The 10,347-nt window shown below is 49.1% G+C and overlaps 1 protein-coding gene across 16 annotated transcripts in view; it reads left to right on the forward strand.

Moving 5' to 3' along the window:
- Positions 1–8,348, forward strand: part of KAT2B (lysine acetyltransferase 2B) — a 112,512-nt gene extending 104,164 nt beyond the window's left edge. For 3 of the 16 annotated variants that reach the window (XM_060406810.1, XM_027962092.2, XM_060406790.1), the window contains 5 exons: positions 159–273; positions 1,776–1,812; positions 2,050–2,113; positions 2,212–2,296; positions 6,308–8,348. In XM_060406810.1, coding sequence (XP_060262793.1) covers positions 159–273; positions 1,776–1,812; positions 2,050–2,113; positions 2,212–2,296; positions 6,308–6,501 — 495 coding nt within the window. In that variant the 3' untranslated portion in view covers positions 6,502–8,348. The other 13 variants (XM_060406765.1, XM_060406766.1, XM_060406771.1 and 10 more) reach the window with 13 other exon arrangements.
- The last annotated feature ends 1,999 nt before the right edge of the window (positions 8,349–10,347 follow it).

A 10,347-nucleotide genomic window follows, 5' to 3' on the forward strand; every position in this document is an offset into this window, starting at 1 on the left:
CCTCGTAGAATGTTCTCGTGTCTCACCGTTTGATAGCATCCACCCTTCAGTTTCCTGCAGCCTTAATTTTGTTGGGGAAATAACTTTTTAGATCGACTGACTTAAGCTGGAGCCACAAACTTCGGTCACTAAACGTAGTTTCTTCTTGTGCTTTGCAGATCATTAAAAAGCTGATAGAAAGAAAACAAGCCCAGATTCGGAAAGTCTACCCGGGACTTTCCTGTTTTAAAGATGGAGTTCGGCAGATCCCGATAGAAAGCATTCCTGGAATTCGTATGTATTGATCTTCTAAAGGCAGAAGCTTTTGGTCGTGCCCCGAGACCCCAGAAGTAGCTCCGCCGGAGCGCAGTGGTTCGGGAGGCTGCTTGCCCGCCGGCTCTAGTTGGGATGCTTCGGTTGCAGTGCTTTCCTTTGCGTCTGCTCTGCTTTCCCCGGGCAGGCAGACCTCGCAGAGCCGGCGCCATCTCCGGCTTTAGCTGTTAACGCGCATCTCTTTGGGAGCCTGTTGTTTGTGGCACAGTGTCGGCCACTCCCACAGGTGACCTTGGAGGCAGGGAATTCTGCTCATAGGGTGGGAAGTTGAGTCTCAGGCTGGCTCAGCCCTGTAGCCGCGAGCGGCTCGTGGCCAGTGACCGAGGGAGCGGCGGCCCTGCCTTCTCCAGGCGGCTTCCCGTCCATGTCCTTCTCCGTGCCCGGGACAGCCCGGGGCGCGGAGAAGGGCGCTGCCCGAGCTTGGCGCCCCCGACTTTGAAACCAGGGGACCGGACCGCATAATGCTGGTTTCTGGTTCCCTGTTTTAGAGTGGTTTTCTAAGGGTTCTTCTCTGTGAGTATGTTAGAAGTGGATATTGGGTTAACACATAAAATAGGTGTTTTTGTCGATCAGAAGCTATAAATATTGGCACTTTCATTCAGTTCAAATCCAGGATCTGCTAGTGTATTGAAGATTTAATAAACCAAACTAAAATTCTGCAGAAGAAAGTAAGACATTATTTGAGCAAGATAGATGTCTTCGCTACGAAGTATACCCTACTGCGGATCTTACTTTCTTTGCTAGACCTGGAAATTGTACTTCTGTGTATTATCCTTATTAACGGCATAATAGCTACCCTGTCACTGAATATGTACGTGTGCCAAACATTCTTCTGTTTGGGGTTTTTTTTTTTTTTAATTTTTTACACATACATCAGCTAATCTCAAAAGGAATCAGCTCAGTTCTGGAGTTCTGTCTTATACATTGATAAACAGAGGCAAAGGCTGACTAACTTATGGAGGGTAGCTTAGCTTAAGGAGAGAGGAAGAAATCAAATCTGTTGGACTCCAGGCTGTGTCTTCTTTCTGCTGCCTGAGACCATCTTGGTTACAAGCAGGTTCTGTGCCAAATAAAATAGAGAGCAGGACAGAGTTTGTTCCAACCTAAAATAACAGCTTAACTCTTTCACATGGTGATTAGCAGAAAATGTGACTTAGAGTTTTAAAAATATATGTGCCCACAGGACCAGACATGCTTGTTTATTATGCTTTCCTCTGAAAGGTTGGAGTTCCTGCTTTAAAAAATACTAGCAGATGGAGCAAGGCCAGTCTTGGGAATGCTTTATATATTCAAGTGTGTAAGGAAGTAAAGAATTAATCGCAGTTAATTTCAGTCTGTTTTCAGAAGTAGCCTTTTATTGAGTCATGGCTGTAAGTTATTGCATTTTTGATAAGTATTAACTGTGTTATTCTCTTGACTGAAAGCAGTTCTCATTCAGTGTTTAATTTTGTTGGTATGTGTAGGAGAGACAGGCTGGAAGCCGAGTGGAAGAGAGAAAAGGTAAGTGTGATGGGCCGGAGGATACTGACGGAAGTGCTTCTATCTCCCCTCCCAGCAACTTAGAGCAAACAGGGACGCTGGGCGTAGCCACCACAGCACTTGCTGGGTCTCACTTGTCATAACCATGCTGAAGTAGCTCCACCCTTAGGCTTCTGCACAGGTGAGCTGGATAGGGGTCGCCTGGCGAGGGGGCGGGGTGCTAACCCTTGCTGCTTCCGTGTGCCCTTTCCTTTCAAGCAGAGAGGCCAGAGACCCCGACCAGCTGTACAGCACGCTCAGGAGCATCCTGCAGCAGGTGAAGGTGGGTGTTCGCTCTTCCTCCTCTTCGCGCACATATTTGGAAGTGATTTCCCGCATGGAATTTCCGTATTAGATACCTTACTTTTTTCTTTACCCAAGAGCCATCAAAGCGCTTGGCCCTTCATGGAACCCGTGAAGAGAACAGAAGCTCCGGGATATTATGAAGTTATAAGGTTCCCCATGGGTAATGCCATTAACATTTTCTAAGTACAGACTAAAGCTCTGGACGGCGGTGTGGGGGACAGTGGGCGGCCAAGGGTGTGCTTCTCTGTCATAGGGCAGCGTGCGTGTGCCCAGCAGTGGAGGGTTAGGAGTGTCAGAGCAGGGAGCGGGCACCGGGGCGTCAGAGCAGGGAGCAGGCACTGGGGCGGGCAGGGGCTCAGAGCAGGGAGCGGGGAGCAGGGCGGGCAGGGGTCAGAGCAGGGAGCGGGCACCGGGGCGGGCAGGGGCTCAGAGCAGGGAGCGGGCACTGGGGAGGGCAGGGGCTCAGAGCAGGGAGAGGGGAGCAGGGCGGGCAGGGGCTCAGAGCAGGGAGAGGGGAGCAGGGCGGGCAGGGGCTCAGAGCAGGGAGAGGGGAGCAGGGCGGGCAGGGGCTCAGAGCAGGGAGCGGGGAGCAGGGCGGGCAGGGGCTCAGAGCAGGGAGCGGGCACCGGGGCGGGCAGGGGCTCAGAGCAGGGAGCGGGCACCGGGGCGGGCAGGGGCTCAGAGCAGGGAGCGGGCACCGGGGCGGGCAGGGGCTCAGAGCAGGGAGCGGGCACCGGGGCGGGCAGGGGCTCAGAGCAGGGAGCGGGCACCGGGGCGGGCAGGGGCTCAGAGCAGGGAGCGGGCACCGGGGCGGGCAGGGGCTCAGAGCAGGGAGCGGGCACCGGGGCGGGCAGGGGCTCAGAGCAGGGAGCGGGCACCGGGGCGGGCAGGGGCTCAGAGCAGGGAGCGGGCACCGGGGCGGGCAGGGGCTCAGAGCAGGGAGAGGGGAGCAGGGCGGGCAGGGGCTCAGAGCAGGGAGTGGGCACCGGGGCGGGAAGGGGCTCAGAGCAGGGAGCGGGCACCGGGGCGAGCAGGGGCTCAGAGCAGGGAGCGGGCACCGGGGCGGGCAGGGGCTCAGAGCAGGGAGAGGGGAGCAGGGCGGGCAGGGGCTCAGAGCAGGGGGCGGGCACCGGGTGGCTGTGTTCTTAGAGGCAACTCTGCTGTCCTGGCAAGGCTGCTCCATCAGTGTGAGCTCAGATGGCACCAGAAACTGCTGTTAGAACACAGCCTTGCTTATGACCTGATGGGCTGCAAGTGGAAAAGGATCAGCTTGTCCCCTTGTAGCTTTGAGAGCCTGAGAGGTTTGGAAGGTAAACAGGAGAAGCTCACTGAAGCCGCTGGCCCGCTGTCCTTGTAGACAGCCGTGGCAGTTCCCGCTGCATTGGCCCTCCCAGGCACTCGATGGAGACTGGGAGGCTCACTAGTTGGACTCCTGTGTCCCACACCGGAAACAAACAGAAGATGCCTGTAGAAGTGTAGACCCGTGGGATTCCTGCCGAGTCTGCGCCAGCCTAAAATGAACGATCAATGGAACCAGTTGAGAATCCCCAAATTAAACGAGTGTGGCATTGTGCAGACTGAAGACCACTAGCTGAATTTCTGTTTTTCCAGTTAGTTGTGGGGCCATCTTTTGGGAGAGAGCCTGCATCTTCTGCCCCTCTTCTCCCTGCGGTCTCCTGGTGCTCAGAGGACGTTAAGTGAAAGGAGAGGGAGCGGGGCCCCTCGGCTCCCTGTAGCAGTCCTTTGCGGATGCTTCTCTGCCCTCAGTCACCTCAGGAGTGTCTCCATCGTGCAGCAGGGGCTCCAGTGGTCTAAAGGCTTTGCGGTGAACACACATGCTTGCTGTTCTCTTTCCCTTCTGTCTTGGCCTTGTTTCCGTGGATTTCAGTCTGAAAGTCCGAGTGAGGGTGGGAGAGTGAATTCTAGATGGAAGGCTGACCGGGGCATTGGTAATTCCCGTGATGTGGAAAGGGCTTCCCAGCTGGCACTTGTGGTGGAGAACCCGCCCGCCAGGTGGTGCTGGTGGTAAAGAACCCACCCGCCGGTGCAGGAGACGCAAGAGACAGGGTGGATCCTGGGTCTTGGAAGACCGTCTGGAGGAGGGCCCAGCCACCCGCTCCAGTGTGTGCCTGGAGAATCCGTGGATGGAGGAGCCTGGGAGCTGCAGTCCACGGGGTCGCAGAGAGTGGGACGCACGATGTGAGAGAGATGCTGGAACCCTCTAAGCCCGTGTCCAGACCTCAGTGGCCTTTGCAGCCTTGTCCCTGGGGCTGCCCCAGGCCCTCCTGAGAACCGGCCCAGGAGGTTCCTGCTCCCAGTTCTCAGCCCTGTCCACTGATTGGTACCGCTGGTGTGCGATCACCTTCTGTGACCCGGGCCATTTGGTCAACTGAAAGATTCTAAGAAGGTCAGAGGAAGGAAGATGCTCTCTGTCAGTTTAGAGGAGAAACAAAATGGAGAAGGAAGCACGCCGTGTTGGCTGTCCCTATTCAGAAAGGTCCAGACACTTTCGCGACTGTCCTGCCGTCCCCAACTGTTCTTTCGTCCTCTTCCAAAGAACAGTTTGAAAGGTTTAGGCTAAGCTTCTTTGTGTCAGGTTTCATTCCCCACCCCCGCTCTCCACTTGTTTTTGCTAGCACCTGTCTTCCTTCTAAACATTGTAACATGTTCTCAGCCACTAGTAGCGGGCGTTTAGGTGGAAGGAAGGGTAAGCCTCCAGTCTCCCCCAGGAAGGTGGTGGCTCTTCATTAAACGAGAACACGTCCTCACCTGCTCATTCGCACTTGGGAGACGGTTCCTGGGGGGGGGGGGGGGTCTGCTGAGCCTTCACACACTTTTCAATTTTTGTCTCCCTCCAAACTGTTTGAGAAGAAAGTGGAAAGTTGAACTCACACATGTGATGACTTATTTCTAACCGAGGTAGGCTTCGATCATCAAAAGAAAGAGACAGGCTTTAATCAAAGGAGGTGGGGGAGCAGGTATTTCCAGTGTCTCCTTTCGAGTTTCCAGTTTCTGCCCCTTTGGGATGTTGCACATAAATTTATTTATCTTATTAAATGATGATCCCAGTGTATTTAATTTTAATTGTCTTCCCCTCTGGAAAATTTGATAATAGAGTGGGAATTTGGGTCGTTGGTAGTCAAAAGCATTTCTTGAGTGGTTTTGACTCGTGCTTAATTTATACATATATTTTTTCATGCTTAGTTTATGCAGTTTTTCTCATATTCTTTTTCATTTTGGTTTGTTACACGATATTGAGTATAATTCCCTGTGCAACACAGAAGAGCCTTGTTGTTTATCTGTCTTATATGCAGTAGTGTATATCTGCTAATCCAGTTTAATAGTTGGTGTGATTTTAATGATAGAAACAGGCTAACAGACAACTAGGGACCTGTAAACAGGCAAATGCCAGCGTCTTCTAATCTGCATGGAACTCTTCAGATCGGTTCTGAGAGTGAGAATAAAGAAGCCCCATTATATTCTTACAAGTTTAGATGAAGCACTGCTTTCTTTTGTAAAGTAATATTATTTCAAGCGAGTAGATATATTGGATAAATATTCTTTTCACAATTGTCTTGCAAGGTTCACATGCTTCAGAAAATGTTTGACGAAGTAAACTTTGTCACCCCTGTCTTGTCAGTGGGGCATGAAGCGAAATGCACCTGAGACATTTTACATGCAGGTCACCGGTGCACTTGCAGGCGCATTTATGATGCTTCCCGACTTTAGTTCTGTCTCTGAAACACCAAAACAACCGGGAGTTTAGAGGAACAGACTCACCCTGATGGCTTAAGTAATGAGTGTTCCAGCCGCTGCACTGCACGTAGGCAGAGCCTCTTCTCTGTGCTTTTGAGTGAGTAGCTCACAGTACTTAGTTTATCGTACTTGTCACTGCTAATCTACTTAGCTTCCTTGCACTGAATAGGGATCGAACCAGATGACTACGAATGGTCCTTCCGTGCTAAAACACTGATTTTGCACAGGATACTCTCACAAAAGAAAGGACACAAGCCTCAAGAACTGTTTTCCTTGATCACGTGAATCTCTCTCAGACAAACCGTTGAGGTGGTGGAGATGTGGGCAGACTGGTGATACATTTCTTTCCCAGTCTCACGTGTCAGCGAGTGTTTGAAAGGAGCCAAAAATTGCTGATATTTTTTTTCCTGTGTAGATCTGAAAACCATGAGTGAGCGCCTCAAGAATAGGTACTACGTGTCTAAGAAGCTGTTCATGGCAGACTTGCAGCGAGTCTTTACTAATTGCAAGGAGTACAACCCCCCTGAAAGCGAGTACTACAGGTGCGCCAATGTCCTGGAGAAATTCTTCTTCAGTAAGATCAAGGAAGCTGGGCTAATTGACAAGTGACACTTCTTTCCTCTGCTTCTTAGAAACTCACCAAACAGTGTGCCTAAAGCATGGTTTAGTTTTACAAAGAGTTGGACGTAATGTATTGAAGATACTTGTAACAATTAGCACTTTTGAAAAACAAAAAACCTCTTAGCTTTTCAGATATGTATTTAAATTGAAGTCATAGAGCATTTCTATTTTACGGAATAGATTCTAGTCTATTTACTACTATCAATGTCAGTTTCCTACGGCATGTCCATTAGCTGAGTGTTCAGTGCTAGACGATCAGGGGGTTCCTCACAGCTTGTATATGAGGACGTTGCACACAGTACCAAGATCTGGGGGAATGCAGAAAATTTTGAGACCGTGAATGTTTCCTTTTTTTGCTAATGGAATGTGAGAGTTTACTTTTATTTTATTCTGAAGGACTTTAAAGGAAGGGATACGTGATAAAAAGCCCATAGAAGGTGAAGCGTGATGTGTGAAGGCTCATGGTGGACTTTATATACATATTTTTAAACACTCATCTAGACGAGGTGCTTTGAGCAGTTCTGAAAATGCGGTTCCAGAGAAGCAGCTCCTTTGGTTTCTAAAGAAGAAATTCTAAATAATGCAGACTTCTTTATAAGCGTCTGGGTTTTTGATAATTCTGTCTACCTGCAACAAACTTGTGAGTGCATGACCACTATCTTAATAATTATTTTCTCTACACGAGTCTGTAATACTATATTTGACTTTGCTTATGCAGGCCATAAGTTCTAAAAGGCAATTTCTTGGGCCACAAAGGCATCCATTTGAAAACACTTGAGATTGAATTAACATGCTTTAATTTAAAAAGATGTATAATCTATATCATGGATCAAATTTAGTGAATCCTCCACTTTTTTTTACAAATAAGATTTTTTCCCCCCTTTTCTACAATACACTCAGCCCAACTGATAATGTATTTATGGACACTTGTCCTTTGGCGTCTCCAGACTATATTCATTTTGGAGATGAATTCAGTTACCGCCAAGACCTTCTGTCAGTATTTCAATGCCTGCTTTGGTACAGGGTAATAATATCCCACTAAAATCCATCATACAGCCTTGTTAACCTGTCTTGGGATGCCGGCTTCATGCTGGGATTTATTTCCTAATTAACACTACACTGAGAAGTGGGACATCGCAACCCCAGCTCTGGGGGAACCAACTCATACAAAGCAAACAGTGGCCATCTTGATGGTCTCGACACTAATTTTTATGATACAAATTTATAAACTGATTTTTGTAAAAGGACTAGGTTTTAAAGGTGTCTCTAACTCAGTGTTTTCTATCAGCATAAACTAATCGAAATGATCATTTGATAGACATTGGACACAGTTGCCAGCGAATCTGCGTGAAGGGGAAAGCCTGCAGATGGCCATGCAGTTGGAAGGACGGTTTCAATGTGTAAGGGACACTCAGAATGCTCACAGCTGAGAAATGCCTCAACTTTTTAAAGAGACCACCTTGAGTGGCGTCTAGATTGCTAATGAAGAATGATACAGTTTGGATCAAGTATCTCGGACTGGTTTTAAACAAGTGCTTTGTCCTGGATCTGCTGAAGCACCTGGCCAGCTTGGTATCCTGTGAAACGTTTGTTATTTTCTGGGTAGACATTCTTATAGAGTATTGTCTTTAAAATCAGATTGTCTCTTCTATATTGAAAGCATTTCTATGTTTTCTAATTTAAAAATTAATATTTTCTTATAGATATTGTGCAATAAAGCTGAAGTAGGATGTGTGGTTTTTGCAAATGCTTTAACAGCGGATAAAATTTTACATTTGTAAAATTAATATATTGTATTGGTACCAAATAGTTTTAAATTATATTTTAAAAAGCTCTGTCTGCTGGTATGTTTTCTTCTGATGGATTTGTGTTTAACGGGGCAGATGTATGACCTGGTTGATGACTGACGCCGTCCTTCGTGCTTAGGATGTAAGTATTTGGAGGGGGGCGTTCAGAATTGTTGCATTTGTAGAAGTTTCGTAAAAATTCACAGCCCATTACTGGGAGCTTTTCAAGAGGAGAGACACTGTGTCTCTTGAGTAATCCACGGCATCTTGCTGGTTGTCACTTACCAAAAAAGAAAAGTCCAGCTAAAGAAGTGGTCTTGGTTTTAGAAGCAGCCACCTCATGGCCCAGTTTTTCCTGCTTTGCATCTGTGAGATAGATGAATCAGGAGACACCCCTCCCCCCAAAAAAATACAACTGATTTTTAGACACCTCCGATACATTTCTAATGTTATTCACAGTGCTGAAAAAACTATATCCTCCTGGGGTGTGAGTATCCACCACAGAGCATCATTCTTCCTTTCTGAATTCTGAGCCAGCTCAGCAGTCGAAGGAATGAGGCAGGCAACAGCCAGAATGTCTTTATTAGAACTAGAACGCGTATCGGAGAGGGTGACGTATGTATCGGAGAGGGTGACTTCCGCATCTGCAGGAGATGGGCTAATACTGAACCTCGGGCCGTGGCTGACTCACCAGCGGCTCCGCTCCCCGTCCTGTCCCCCGCGGGGCAGGGCCTTTCCCCTTGAGCCCTGTGCTTGGCCCAGGCAGCGATGCCCTCCACAGCAGGCCCGCTCTGAGGACGCACAGGAGAGGAAGGAGCGGCCAGCCCAGGCCAGGCCCTCGTCTACGCGCGTCTGAGGGGAGCTGCTCCTGGAGGGGAAGGCGTGGGGTGCATGTGCAGCCGATGGCGTCCTCCTGGGGGCAGTGGGCACGTGCAACGTGACTGCCTCCCTCGCACCGCAGCCCGCAGTCTTTGTAAGTGTTGTTTTGATGGTCCAACGCCGGTGTAGTCGTGATAAAAGAAAGCATTGTGGTTTTCTTGTTACCTGGAAGTAAAAGTTGTAGTTATGGAACCTAAGAAGTAGAAACGGGGTCAGACTGAGGTACCGTGGCCAGCTTAGTCATGTGTCGCCCCCCTAAGCTGGCGTTCCTCAGACCAACCCTCACGGTTTTGTGTAAGAGGCGCTAGAGCAGCACGAGGGAGGGCTACTGGCCGCAGCCCTCGGCCTGTGCTGTGTTCTGAGCTGCTCTGCTCTGGCCCTGGCCTACCTTAACAAAGTAGAAAACCCGAAGAGAAGACCAAAGCCACTCTGGAATCTCAAAAGGCATGATGGCCGCACGTTTGCAATTCAGTCACTCAGTCATGTTTGACTCTTTGCGACCCCATGAACTGCAGCACACCAGGCCTCCTTGTCCATCACCAACTCCTGGAGTTTACTCAAATTCATGTCCATCGAGTCGGTGATGCCATCCAAACATCTCATCCTCTGTTGTCCCCTTCAACTCCTGCCCTCAATCTTTCCCAGCATCAGGGGCTTTTCGAATGAGTCAGCTCTTAACATCAGCTTGCCAAAGTATTGGCGTTTCAGCTTCAGCGTCAGTCCTTCCAATGAATATTCAGAACTGATTTCCTTTAGGATGGACTGGTTGGATTGCCTTGCAGTCCAACGGAGAGTCTTCTCCAACACCACAGTTCAAAAGCATCAAATTAAGGTAACTTTTTTCTTTATCATCATGAAATATATGTTTAGATTTGTTGACTGTTCGTTTATCCCTGGCAGGAAAAGAGGGATGTGTTTGTAGAGGTGGAAGCTGGGGTGGGAGGAGGGCGGCAGGGAGGGAGAGCGGTGCCTTTCCCTGAGTCTCCAGGCTGTTGGTGACGCTTTCCCCTCTGGGTGCATCAGCGCTGTTGGTAGCAGATGGAGGCCGAAAGGGAAAAATAGGGTCAGTAATGTTCCGGTTTGGGAAAGAGAGAAACGTGAAGCTAGAAAAACAAGAAACAGAAAGCAAAGTGGAAGAAGGCTTTCAGGGGCTCTTAAGACGTTTCAA

Source organism: Ovis aries, chromosome 1, assembly GCF_016772045.2.
Source record: "Ovis aries strain OAR_USU_Benz2616 breed Rambouillet chromosome 1, ARS-UI_Ramb_v3.0, whole genome shotgun sequence".
In the NCBI taxonomy this organism is placed as follows: domain Eukaryota; kingdom Metazoa; phylum Chordata; class Mammalia; order Artiodactyla; family Bovidae; genus Ovis; species Ovis aries.